The sequence below is a fragment of the Rhinopithecus bieti genome, unplaced genomic scaffold (assembly GCF_001698545.2).
Source record: "Rhinopithecus bieti isolate Rb0 unplaced genomic scaffold, ASM169854v2 scaffold_9899, whole genome shotgun sequence".
In the NCBI taxonomy this organism is placed as follows: domain Eukaryota; kingdom Metazoa; phylum Chordata; class Mammalia; order Primates; family Cercopithecidae; genus Rhinopithecus; species Rhinopithecus bieti.
The window spans coordinates 1,068,783-1,082,296 of record NW_016806979.1 but is presented as its reverse complement, the minus strand read 5'-3'; the positions used below and the strand labels follow the sequence as shown (position 1 = coordinate 1,082,296).

The 13,514-nt window shown below is 54.8% G+C and overlaps 1 protein-coding gene across 1 annotated transcript in view; it reads right to left on the bottom strand.

Annotated features, from left to right (window-relative positions):
• Positions 1–7,077: 7,077 nt before the first annotated feature.
• NOTUM (notum, palmitoleoyl-protein carboxylesterase) overlaps positions 7,078–13,514 on the bottom strand; it is a 9,549-nt gene continuing 3,112 nt past the window's right edge. The window contains exons 2-8 of the mRNA XM_017879545.1: positions 12,906–12,987; positions 12,405–12,507; positions 11,480–11,671; positions 11,247–11,347; positions 10,306–10,453; positions 8,860–8,907; positions 7,078–7,842 (exon numbers count right to left, since the gene is read on the bottom strand). Of these exons, the coding sequence (XP_017735034.1) occupies positions 7,536–7,842; positions 8,860–8,907; positions 10,306–10,453; positions 11,247–11,347; positions 11,480–11,671; positions 12,405–12,507; positions 12,906–12,987 (981 nt within the window). The 3' untranslated portion in view covers positions 7,078–7,535. The remainder of the gene's footprint in view (positions 7,843–8,859; positions 8,908–10,305; positions 10,454–11,246; positions 11,348–11,479; positions 11,672–12,404; positions 12,508–12,905; positions 12,988–13,514) is intronic.

The window sequence follows — 13,514 nt, the reverse complement described above, 5'->3', positions numbered from 1 at the left end:
AAAAGCCAAAAATAAAACAGTAAATAAGGCTGGGCGCGGTGGCTCATGCCTGTACACCCAGCACTGTGGGAGGCCGAGGTGGGTGGATCACCTGAAGTCAGGAGTTTGAGACCAGCCTGACCAACCAACATGGTGAAATCCCGTCTCTACTAAAAATACAAAAATTAACCAGTCGTGGTGGTATGTGCGTGTAATCCCAGCTACTCCAGAGGCTGAGGCAGGAGACTCACTTGAACCTGAGAGGTGGAGATTGCAGTGAGCCGAGATCATGCCACTGTACTTTAGCCTGGGTGACAGAGGGAGACTCCATCTCAAAAATAATAATAATAATAATACAAATAATACAAATTTAAAAAGCAATATGATGTAACAACTGTTTACATAGAATTTACATACCAGGGGTTATAAGTAATCTAGAGGTAATTTGAGTCCACAGGAGGCGGTACGGAGGTTATATGCAAATAACATGCCATTTTGTGTCAGGGACTCCAGCCTTGTGGATTTTGGTGTTTTGGAGGTCCTGGATCCCATCCCCCAAGGATACAAAGGGACAGCTGTACTTGGGACTGGCATCAGAAATGGAGGACACACTTGTGGGACTGAGACCTTAGCCTGCAGGATCGGATACCGTCTGCAGGGAGAAAGTGTCACCATGGAACAGGGCTGGAGGACACCCAACGCGTGTCTGCTGGAGACTCGCTTGGTGTTTGGGGAAAATCCCCACACGCATTTTGGTGACCAGAGGTGAAGTATTCTGTGTTGGATGTTGACTGTTGAGGATGTGAGAGCAGGGAAAAAACTGTTTTTTTTTCCTGTCTCAGACACCAGCCCAGCCCTGGAGTCAGCCATGTCTCTCCCAGGAACCTGGTTCCTTGTGTTGGGGGAGTGACATCAGAGACCAAGATATGGGGACCAGGCACATTTGTTGCTACTGCGGTATACATTCACAAATATTTTTATTTTTACTTATTTATTTATTGAAGATGGGGTCTCGCTCCGTTGCCCAGGCTGGAGTGCAGTGTCGTGATCTCAGCTCACTGCAACCTCCACCTCCTGGGTTCAAGAGATTCTCCCGCCTCAGCCTCCTGGGTAGCTGGAATTACAGGGACGCAGCACCACACCTGGCTACTTTTTCTATTTTTAGTAGAGATGGGGTTTCACCATGTTGGTCAGGCTGATCTTGAACTCCTGACCTCAGGTGATCCGTCCACCTTGGCCTCCCAAAGTGCCGGGATTACCAGAGTGAACCACCGCGCCCGGTGGGCTTTTTTTTTTTTTAAGTACAAAGTTTAAATTTGTAATGGATGTTGTCACACAGTGGAAGTTCCCTGCTTCTGGTGCCTGGATAGCAAAGGCTACGCCTCGGCCATCCCTGCTGGAAGAGACACGGCTCAGTGTTGGGTGAATGTCCTGAGTGTTTTCACTCCGGAGAATGAAAGGTGCCAACCGTCCTGGGAAAGGTGAGAAGTCAGCGTGGACAGCCTGGGGTCATCTTCACCATGGAGCTACAGGCCAGCGTCCTGTTCGTGTCCTAGGGCTCGTTTGCCCCTGGTCCTGCAGGAAAGTGTGGCACCAATTGACCGACTGACCATCAGATGAGCTGGACCTCTCTCTCTTTCGGCACAAACGTGGGAAGAAAGAGTTTATTCATTGGTGAAATCCCTGTGGGCCCAACCCACAAGTGTCCTGTTCAGTGAGCCTGGTCCCTCAACGTACCACCATCTGCCCTCAGGTCCCTTTCAGCCACCTCAGAGGAGTAAACGTCACGGCTGCTGGACCGCAGTGCTCAAGCCAGAGTTGGCCAGGAGCCAGCACCTCGCATGTGGTTCCCCAGCTCCGACAGCACTGCAGGCCCCGCCCTCCCAGCAAAGCCTCCCTAGACAGGGCGACAGCCAGGCCTCTTTCAGGTCCCCCAGCCCCCTCTCCCTCCGGAGCTCTGTCCTTGTGGGGAGTCCTGTCCGAGGCCCTGCCTGGAGGTTTGGCTCTGGAGGCACCGAGGAGGAGGCCACCAGACTCCCCAGACCCCCTCTCTCACCTCCAGCCCTTGGTCTCCACGTCTCTGACTTTGTTGTCTCCTGTGGCTGCTGAGACTGCATGGATTCCCACCAGAGACTACATAGGAGCCCAGAGGGGGATGGTGGACAGGCCACTTGGCTCTGCCTGGGGTGGCAGACACCTGCTGACGGGCACCAGTCCTTCCCAGGTATTCTCGGGCCCAGGGCAGCCCTGACGCATTGGCACAGAGAGTCAGACCCCAGGACATGTCCCCAGGGCACAGGGTCTCTACAGTCCTGGTCACTCTGGGAATGGAGCTGTGGCCGCAGGGCAGGTGTGGAGCTCAGGCTGACCTGGCCCCAGCATCCTCCTCTGACCCTTATGGTCACACTGCCTCTCTGGGCCTGTTTCTTTGTAAACTGGAGTATTTTATTTTATTTTATTTTATTTTTTGAGTCAGAATCTTGCTGTGTCACCCAGGCTGGAATGCAGTGTTGGATCTTGGCTTACTGCAACCTCTGCCTCCTGGGTTCAAGCAATTCTCGTGCCTCAGCCTCTCAAGTAGCTGGGACTACAAGCACCTGCCACCACACCCAGCTAATTTTTTGTATTTTTAGTAGAGATAGGGTTTCACCGTGTTAGCCAGGATGGTCTCGATCTCCTGACCTCGTGATCTGCCCGCCTCAGTCTCCCAAAGTGCTGGGATTACAGGCATGAGCCACTGTGCCTGGCCTTTTTTTTGGTATTTTTAGTAGAGATGGGGTTTCACCATGTCGCCCAGGCTAGTCTCAAACTCCTGGCCTCAAGCAATCTGCCCACCTTGGCCTCCCAAAGTGCTGAGATGACAGGCATGAGCTAGTGAGCCTGGCCTGTAAACTGGCGTTTGTAATGAAACCTACCTTGTGGGGCTACTTGGGGATCACATGACAATTGGCATGAAATGCTTTGCTCAGAAAGCTCCACCCACAACGGTGCCCAAGGTTGGCGTTGGTGTGACCTCGGTATTATCAAAACTACAGAGATGTGTGTGTGTGTGTGTGTGTGTGTGTGTGTGTGTTTTGAGACAGAGTCTTGCTCTGTTGCCCAGGCTGGAGTGCCGTGGCACAATCTTGGCTCACTGCAACCTCCACCTCCCAGGTTCAAGCAATTCTCCTGCCACAGCCTCCCAAGTAGCTGGGATTACAGGTGTGTGCCCCCACATCCGGCTAATTTTTGTATTTTTAGTAGAGACAGGATTTCACCTGGTTTTGATTTCACTTGGCCAGGCTGGTGTTGAACTTCTGACCTCAAGTGATCCGCCTGCCTCGGCCTCCCAAAGTGCTGGGATTACAGGTGTGAGCCACCGCGTCTGGCCTATTTTTTGTTTTGTTTTGTTTTGTTTTGTTTTGTTTTGTTTTGTTTTGAGATGGAGTCTCGCTCTGTCGCCCAGGCTGGAGTGCAGTGGCCGGATCTCAGCTCACTGCAAGCTCCACCTCCCGGGTTCACGCCATTCTCCTGCCTCAGCCTCCCGAGTAGCTGGGACTACAGGCGCCCGCCACCTCGCCCGGCTAGTTTTTTTTATTTTTTAGTAGAGACAGGGTTTCACCATGTTAGCCAGGATGGTCTTGATCTCCTGACCTCATGATCCGCCCGTCTCGGCCTCCCAAAGTGCTGGGATGACAGGCTTGAGCCACCGCGCACGGCCTGTTTTGTTTTGTTTTGTTTTGTTTGAGACAGGGTCTTGCTCTGTCACTCAGGCTGGAGTGCACTGGCACAATCACTGCTCGCTGCAGCTGTGACTTCCCAGGTTTAAGCAATCCTCCTACCTCGGCCTCCCAAGTAGCTAGGACCAGAGGTGTGCATCACCACCCCCAGCCAATGTTTTAATTTTTTTTTTTTTTTTTAGAGACAGGGGTCTCCCTATGTTGCCCAGGCTGGTCTCAAACTCCTGGGCCGAAGCGATCATCTCACCCTGGCCTCCCAAAGTGCTGGGGAGACAGGCTAGAGCTTCATGTTCTTGTCCCAGGAATCCCACATCTGGGGTTTAGCCACGGACATACTTGCCCTTATGCAACGTGGTGACCACACGACAAGGCTGTGCACGAGCCCCCTTTGCACCTGAGTGTGCAGGACAGCCCTCCGCAGGCCCTGGACTGTCACACCTGCGGCAGCTTGCTGCGCACCCTGAGATACAGTGTTAAGAGGAGGAGACACCAGTGTGTGATGTGTAGCCATCTTGTGTAAAAGAAAAAACTGCATGCATGCCAATGTATGTGGGCGCAAGCCACCCAGGTGCCGAGGCAAGAGACTGAGGACACGAGCTGTTCCAGTCTAATAAAATATATAAAACAACAAGAGATATAGTAGATTTAGATCATACACATGATTATATATGAGTATCATTAATCATTAGTTTGTAACAATTACTCTCCTTCAATATTATAATAATCCTCCCTCTACCATCATAACCTAGGAAAAACCAGGCCATACAGAGATAGGAGCTGAGGGGACATAGTGAGACGCGACCGGAAGACCGGAGTGCGAGCCTTCTGTGATGCCCGGGTAGGGCCACCAGAGGGCTCCCTGGTCTAGCGGTAACGCCAGCGTCTGGGAAGACGCCCGTTGCCAAGCGGACGGTGGTCTAGTGGTAGCGTCAGTGCCAAGGAAAACCACCCACTACTTAGCAGACCGGGAAAGGGAGTCTCCTTTTCCCGGGGGGAGTTTAGAGAAGACTGTACTCCTCCCCCTCTTGTGGAGGGCCTGACATCAGTCAGACCCGTCCACAGTTATCCAAAGGCCTAACGTCTCCCTGTGATGCTGTGCTTCAGTGGTCCCACTGGTCCGCCTTCATGTTCCATCCTGTACACCTGGCTCTGCCTTCTAGGTAGTAGTAGCAAAATTAGTGAAAGTACTAAAAGTCTCTGATATGCAGAAATAATGGCACATAGGCTGTCTCCTCTCTCTCTCTCTCCTCTGTTTCTCTCTGCATCGGCTCCCAGGCAGGGAAGGGCCCCCTGTCCAGTGGACACATGACCCACGTGACCTTACGTATCTTTGGGGATGGCTCACACTCCTTACCCTGTCCCTTTGTTTTGTATCTAATAAATATCAGCGCAGCCTGGCATTCGGGGCCACTGCTGGTCTCTGTGTTTGGTGGTAGAAGTCCCCTGGGCCCAGCTGTCTTGTCTTTTCTCTCTTTGTCTTGTGTCTTTATTTCTACAATCTCTTTGTCTCTGCACACGGGGAGAAAAACCCACCGATCCTGTGGGGCTGGTCCCTACAAATATGTGCACCTGTTTGCTGGAATTTTCACAGAATGATCTCTGGGAATATCCACAAGGTAACGCTGTTTGCCCTTGGAAGCAGAGCCATGGAACCTGGGCTGGGGGGGAAATGGACATTCACCTTCATACCTTCTGCATCTTTTGAATTTTGAACCATGTGCACGAATGACCTAGTAGAAATGAATAAAATGCAAACGTTTAAGGAATTGTCAGCTGGGTAGGAAGTGTTCTGGGTTGATAAGAGTTTTGAAACAAGGGGCTGGGCAGTGGCTCACAGCTGTAATTCCAGCACTTTGGGAGGCCGAGGCGGGCGGATCACCTGAGGTCAAGAGTTTGAGACCAGCCTGGCCAACATGGCAAAACCCCATCTCTACTAAAAATATAAAAATTAGCCGGGCGTGGTGGCACATGCCTGTGATTCCAGCTACTCAGGAGGCTGAGGCAGGAGAATCACTTGAGCCCAGAAGGCAGAGGTTGCAATGAGCCGAGATTGCGCCACTGCACTCCAGCCTGGGAGATACAGCGAGACTCCGTGTCAAAAAAAAAAACAAGTTGTTTTTTGTTTTGTTTTGTTGTTTTTTGTTTTTTTTGAGACGGAGTCTCGCTCTGTTGCCCAGGCTGCAGTGCAGTGGTGCAATGTCGGCTCAGTGCAGCCTCTGCCTCCTGGGCTCAAACAATTCTGCCTCAGCGTTCTGAGTAGCTGGGATTACAGATGCATGCCACCACACCCAGTTAACTTTTTATATTCTTGGTAGAGACAGAGTTTCATCATGTTGGTCAGACTGGTCTCAAACCCCTGACCTCGTGATCTGCCTGCCTCGGTCTCCCAAAGTGCTGGGATTACAGGTGTGAGCCACTGCGTCTGGCAAGAGTTTTGAAACGAGAGAGAACCAGGGATCGCATAGCTCTCTGAATGTGACAAATGCCTTTGAGTCGCTCACTTGGAAATGGTTCATCCTATGTTATGCGAATTTTTTTTTTTTTTTTTTTTTTGAGACGGAGTCTCGCTCTGTCGCCCAGGCTGGAGTGCAGTGGCCAGATCTCAGCTCACTGCAAGCTCCGCCTCCCGGGTTTATGCTATTCTCCTGTCTCAGCCTCCCAAGTAGCTGGGACTACAGGCGCCCGCCACCTCGCCTGGCTAGTTTTTTGTATTTTTTAGTAGAGACGGGGTTTCACCGGGTTAGCCAGGATGGTCTCGATTTCCTGACCTCGTGATCTGCCCATCTCTGGGATTACAGGCTTGAGCCACCACACCCGGCCTGTTATGTGAATTTCTTCCCAATAAAAAATATAAAAAGGGGCCAAGTACAGTGGCTCACACCTGTAATCCCAGCACATTGGGAGGCTGAGCAGCGAGGATGGCTTGAGCCCAGGAGTTCAAGACCAGTCTGGGCAAAAAAGGGAGATTCCATCTCTACAAAAAATTCAAACAGTAGCTGGGTGTGGTGGCGCGTGCCTGTAACCCCAGCTATTTGCGAGGCTGAAGTGGGGGAATTGCTTGAGCCCAGGAGTTCAAGGCTGCAGTGAGCTGTGATTGTGCCACTGCACTCCAGCCTGGGCAACATGAGATTCTGTCTCTAAATAAATGAATAAGTAAAAAGAAACGCAGCTACCACCATCCGCCCTGGGAAGTGGGCATCTACAGAAGGGTTGAAGGGAAGCAGGGCCCCTCCAGAAGACCCTGCTCTGAGTCTGTGCATCCAACAAGGGGTCAGAGCTGGGGAGTCCCCATGGCTCCTCCCTGTGTCTCCTGCTGCCCTGGGGCCGGGGAGGGGAGGGAGAGGTGTGAAGCGTGCGAAGCAAATAAACACGCCAGCAGTGAGGTTCTTTTTTGTCTCTTTTTTAAAAATCATTTTCAAAAAGTTACAAAACAATATCATTCATCATATATTTCTTATTTTCCTTTTTTTAAAAATTAAAGTAATAAAAAAGTCACTTTATAAAATAATATAAAAGGGCTTGATAGGCGGGGCCAGGTGGGGCCTGTCTGAGCTGGTGGGCTGAGGAATCCAGTGCTTCTCTTCTGGCTCCCCACTCGTCATCGGGAAGGGCTCCCAGGTCACAGCTGGGGATGACAGCAGGTCCTTTTTCTCTGGCTGGGCTGTGGGAGAGGGGCAGGGAAAGCTGGGGCAGGGAGGGTGGTGGGCAGACCCAGGCAGAGGGACGGCTGGGGCCCTGTCCTGAAGAGATGGGAGGGCCTGCTGGTGGGGGTTGAGGTGGCACTGGGGCAGCGGTGGCTGGGCCCCTCAGTGCTGGCGTCTCCTCCAAACAGTCCGCCTAGCTTCCGTCGCTCAGCAGCCCCAGCAGCTTGCTGGGCTCCAGTCCCTGCTGCTGGGCCACCGTCTGCACGTCGAAGCCCATGTGCATGAGGAACTGGGCCACGTTCATCTCTTGCCCCGTGAACTGGTCTCGGACGGTGGGGCATGAGGGGTTGCAGTGGGGCCAGGGGCAGCTGTCCACCAGGTGGACGGGGCAGCCCTTGAGGGGGCTCTTGCTGGTCTTGTGGCTGTCATGGAGGCTCCTGTCCCAGCAGTGCAGTGCTCGGGGCAGCGATGTCCCCTTCACCTGGACATCGGTCCAGTGGCTGCAGAGGAAAACCAGGCGGGTTACATGTGGGGAGGGGCATCAACACTGAGGCAGCGGTTTTTTTTTTTTTTTTTTTGAGAGCCAGGCTGGAGTGGGGCAGTAGCACGGATCTTGGCTCACTCGGGCACCTCCGGCCTCCTGGGTTCAAGGCGATTCTCCTGCCTTAGCCTCCTGAGTAGCTGGGATTACAGGTGTGCACCACCACATCTGGCTAGTTTTTTTATTTTTAGTAGAAATGGGGTTTCACTATGTTGGCCAGGCTGGTCTTGAACTAACTTCAGGTGATCTGCCCACCTCAACCTCCCAAAGTGCTGAGATTACAGGCGTAAGCCACCATATCTAGCCTGGTTTTTTTTTTTTTTTTTTGAGACAAGATCTCCCTCTGCGCCTCAGGCTACAATGCAGTGGTACGATCACTGCTCGCTGCAGCCTCAACCTCCTGAGTTCAAGTGATTCTCCCACTTCAGTCTTCTGAGTAGCCGGGATTACAGGTGGGAGCCACTGCTCAGTCATGGGGCTGAGTCTTTGTTTTTTTTTCTTTTTTTTTGAGATGAAGTTTCACTCTTGTTGCCCCCAAGGTAGAGTGCAATGTCGCAATCTTGGCTCACTGTAACCTCCGTCTCCTGGGTTCAAGCGATTCTCCTGCCTCAGCCTCCCGAGTAGCTGGATTACAGGCGCCCGCCACCATGCCCGGCTAATTTTTTGTATTTTTAGTAGAGACAGGGTTTCACTACATTGACCAGGCTGGTCTTGAACTCCTGACCTCAGGTGATCTGCCCGCCTCGGCCTCCCAAAGTGCTGGGATTACAGGCGCGAGCCACTGTGCCCAGCCCAGGGTTGAGTCTTAATTCTTGCCATACAGCTGTTGGTACAAGTGGCTCTGGCACCCTACAAGGAAATCCCGCCCCTAGAAGGGCCAAGAAGAGACCTGTGGGAGGCCAAGTGCGGTTGAAGAACCTGTGGACTTTTGAAGTTGATGTCAGGGACGCAAGCTGCCCAGAGCAAGGACACTGACCTCCGGATGATGATCTCATGGGAGAGGCAGGCAGGGGCAAAGCTGGCCCTGTTGAGAGGAGACAGTGGCTTGTAAGCTCCCCACCCCCTCAGCCCCTTTTCCACCCCTACTCCCCTAGAGCTGTCCCCGGCCTGGCCATCACCCCTTCCTGTTGCTGTGGCTGCCAGCTGCTCCTCTGACCCGGGCCTCCCCCTAGTCGGCCAGCTCCCGGCTGACCCTTATCCCTTTGTGCCTCAAATCCCTGCTCAGAGTCCACCTCTTCCAGGCAGGCCCTCCCAGGTGGTGGCAGGAGCTGTCCTAGACAGGCAAATATTCTGCTACTATCCAGAACTCTTTTTATTTTATTTTGAGCTGGGGTCTGGCTCTATCGCCCCAGCTGGAGTGTAGCGGTACAATCGAAGCTTGCTTGCCTCCCGCAGACAAGGTTAGCTCACTGTAACCTTGAACTCCTGGGCTCAAGTGATCCTCCTGCCTCAGCCTCCTGAGTAGCTGGGATTACAGGTGACACCACCATGCCTGGATAATTTTTTTTTTTTTTGAGGCGGAGTCTCGCTCTGTCGCCCGGACTGGAGTGCAGTGGCCGGATCTCAGCTCACTGCAAGCTCCGCCTCCCGGGTTCACGCCATTCTCCTGCCTCAGCCTCCCAAGTAGCTGGGACTACAGGCGCCCGCCACCTCGCCCGGCTAGTTTTTTGTATTTTAGTAGAGACGGGGTTTCACCGTGTGAGCCAGGATGGTCTCGATCTCCTGACCTTGTGATCCGCCCGTCTCGGCCTCCCAAAGTGCTGGGATTACAGGCTTGAGCCACCGCGCCCGGCCACCTGGATAATTTTTGTATGTGCAGTAGAGACACGGTTTCACCGTATTGCCCAGGCTGGTCCTGGACTCCTGGCCTCCAGCAATCCCGCTGCTTCGGCCTCCCAAAGGGGTGGGATCACAGCCGTGAGCCAGCGTGCCAGGCCCAAGACCTCTGTCTCTCTCTGTATATACAGAGAGATAAGAAATGTTATATATATACATATATATGTGTGTGTGTGTGTGTGTGTATATGTGTATTTTTTGAGACGGAGTCTTATTCTGTCACGCAGGCTGGAGTGCAGTGGCACGATCTCGGCTAACTGCAACCTCCGCCTCCTGGTTCAAGTGATTCTCCTGCCTCAGCCTCTTGAATAGCTGGGATTACAGGTGCCTGCCACTACACCAGACTAATTTTTGCATATTTTGTGGAGATGGGGTTTCGCCATATTGGCTGGGCTGGTCTCGCACTCCTGACCTCAGGTGATCCGCCTGCATGGGCATCCCAAAGTGCTGGGATTACAGACGTGAGTCACCGCGCCCAGCCTACAAAACCTCTATTTTGTTTTTCTTCTTTTGCTTTTTCAGGACCTCTATTTGTAAATCAAGAGGGAGCTACTTGGCGTGGGGCTCCCAGGGACCATGCACTCACGGCACGTCCTTGAGCGTGTGGCGCAGCTCGCGGCCGAGGTTCTGGATGTACAGTCGTTGGCTCTCCTGCACTGGCTGCCCCGTCAGGTGCACGTTATCCACCGCCAGCTGTGCCTCGTCAAACAGCCACTGCACCACGAACACGGGGCCTGTGGGCACCGGGGCTCAGTTCGGCCTCCCCATGACCCCTGCCGCTGCCACACATCCTAGGCTCAGAGCTCAGCACCCCCAGGCCCCCTGCAGTACCGCTCACCCCAGGCTCAGAGCTCAGCACCCCCAGGTACCTGCTGCTGCCCCTGACCCCAGGCTCAGAGCTCAGCAGACCCCCGGCCCCCTGCAGTGCCGCTGAGGCTCACAGGCCAGCTACCCTTGGCCCAACTCTCCCCGGGGTACCAGTCATAAGCCCCCACAGAATGTGGCTTCCTTCTTTCAAACCAGCCTTTTTATAATCCATAGGTTCATAATTAACTAACTACATAAACTGCCTTTCTTTGAAGAAGGGCTCTTATTAACTCCTCCATGACCTTGGCCTGGTTCTCAGCGACTCCACTTTGACCGAAATTTGGTGATGATGCCCTTGCACATAACCTCACCATTCCTCAGAGTGTGGGACTGGGGAGAAACTGGCCCAGGGTCCTGCAGCAGGGAGGGGCAGCATGGGGATGAGCTCCAAAGCACATCCCTAGCCCCCGGTATAGACAGGGTGACCGACCACCTGCCCCACTTTGCCTGGGACTGGGGGGTGTCAGTGCTGAGGGCAGGCAAGTCCCAGGCACGCCACAGCGACTGGTCGCCCTGGTACACAGCCGGCCTCCTCCCTGGACCAGGGCAGTGGTTTCTAAGCCCAGCCCAAGAGACTGGAGTCCACGCTGGATTTTCAGAAGCAAGGAAGTGTGGCCACCCCACTGCTGCCCTGTGTGCTCCGCTCAGCCGCCCACTCACAGCGCAGAGTCGGGTAGATCTTATAGCCAAAGAAGCAGTTCCACTCCTCGCCCTCCTGGAACTGGCGTCGGCAGCGCTCCGGGACCACCCCGTTCCAGTACCTGGAGCCATAAACACAGGTTAGGCTGCCATGGGCCTCATCCCCCGGAGCTCCCTGCCCACAAATGCCACTCCACCCAGGCCCTTTTAGGGCAGAGCTGAAGCACAGGAATGGGCCCTCCCCACTGGCGCACCTGATGCCACGGCGGATGGCCTCTGTGGGCGCACACGTGATGGTGTCAACGCAGTCTGTATGGCGATACTGCTTGTTGTCCAGGAACCAGCCGGAGTCAGCCAGGCCTCGTACCTGGATGGCGGGGTAGCCCAGCTCCTCCAGCTGCTCAGCCACACGGTCCACATTCAGCAGCACCCCAGTGCCCCCCGCACTGCAAGGAGGGCCAGATGTGAGACCAGGTGGCTGCGGAGAGGCACTCACCTCCTCCCAGAGTCTGCTCAGTGTCAACCCATGCCCCAAGGTGGGCAAGAGTCCTGATGCGTTCTGAACTGCAGATGCATTCTGCATTCTCTGTTCATGTGCAAGACCCATGGTTGTCCCCTCCACAACAATCCAGGGCTGAGGCTGGCAGGTCACATTTCCTTGACACAGCCAGGCTCTCCCCTCTCTCCTCCCTTTCCTCTCTCTGTCTCTTTACCTCAGTTTCCTTATCGGAAAATGAAGATAAACTACATGGCCTCAGGCCCCTTCATCTGTTCCCCATATGTCCCCTGGGTCTCCTGCATGCCTGCTGGGATACAGGGACCCACAGGAGTGATCCTCACCTACTGGGCCCTGGAGAAGGGGTGTTAGTCCATGACCAACCTCTAACCAACGACCTAGGTCCCTGCGGCCCAAACCTTCCGCTATATCCAACAACCATGGGGTCCAGAAACATCCTCTCGACAGCGTCCGGTTACCCAGCACTCTGAAGCCAGGCCTCGGAGACATCCCCAATGATGTGGGTTCTCTCAGCTCCAGCCTCTCACCCTCCCAGCCACCTGCCAAGATATGCACAGACTCCACCCCCTCCTCGCCTCCCATACACCCCCACCCCACACCCCTTCATGTACCCTGCACACCGTCCTCGCCCCTCACCTCCAGCCCCTGCCCGCCCTGCCCACCTGCTCCCGGCCAGCAGCAGCACCTTGGCCCCGCTCAGCCCTCTGCCCAGAAGCTCCCGCACCACCTCCTGGATGATGAGGGCGCCCATGAAGGCATACTCGTCTGCAAGAGGGACGGGGTGGCCTCAGGTAGGGGCCTGGGCAGAGAGAACCACCTCCTACCCCAGAATGGCTGGCAGAGGAGTTCTTGCCCCGCTGGGGGCTAGGGGGAATCTTCTGAGGAGGGGTCAGGGGTGGGGTAGACTGGAGGAAGGTGGGTGCACCAGGCCATGCTGGGGCCTCCTCCCCAGAGAATATTCAGAAATAAGGACCCCTACAGTCGGGGACAAGCGAGCAGTGAATGCGTGGGTCAGACACCCTGGGACATACTGTCAAGGGCTTTGAAAGTGAGACAAGGCTGAAAGTCAGCTTTTCCCCAGAACCCCCCGTCCCGCCTCGTCCCTGCCCTGCCGCCCTGCCTTGTCCCTGCCCTGCTATGCCCTGGGAAGGTTGGGGACTCACTCTTCTCAGACTTGGATGAAGCCCCACTCCAAACATCACTGGAGCAGTAGGGGATGAAGCTGCAACACAGAACAGAGTGAGCCTGTCACAGCCTGCTGCCCGGCAGCCTCCAGAAAGGATCCCCAGGACAGGACCCCCAGAAAACACCCACCAGGACAGGACACCCCCAGGAAGAGCCAACCCAGGACAGAACCCCTCCCCCAGGACCCAGGACAGGACCCCCCTGAGGAAGGACCATCCCAAGACAGGACCCCCCAGGAAAGGCCAACCCGGGACACGACCCCCCCAGGAAGGACCATCCCAGGACAGGACCCCCCAGCAAGGAAGGACCATCCCAGGACAGGAACCCCCCCCAGGAAGGACCAACTCAGGATAGAAGCCACGCCCCAGGAAGGGCCAGCCCAGGCTAGGACCCCCCAGCAAAGAAGGACCATCCCAGAATAGAACTCTCCCCAAGAAAGACCCCAGGATAGAACCCCTAGGAACGACCATCCCAGGACAGGACTCCCCCAGGAAGGACCAACCCAGGACAGGACCCCCCTCAGGAATGATCATCCCAGGATAGAGCCCCCCCAGGAAGGACCATCCCCCCCCCCCCCCCCCCCCCCC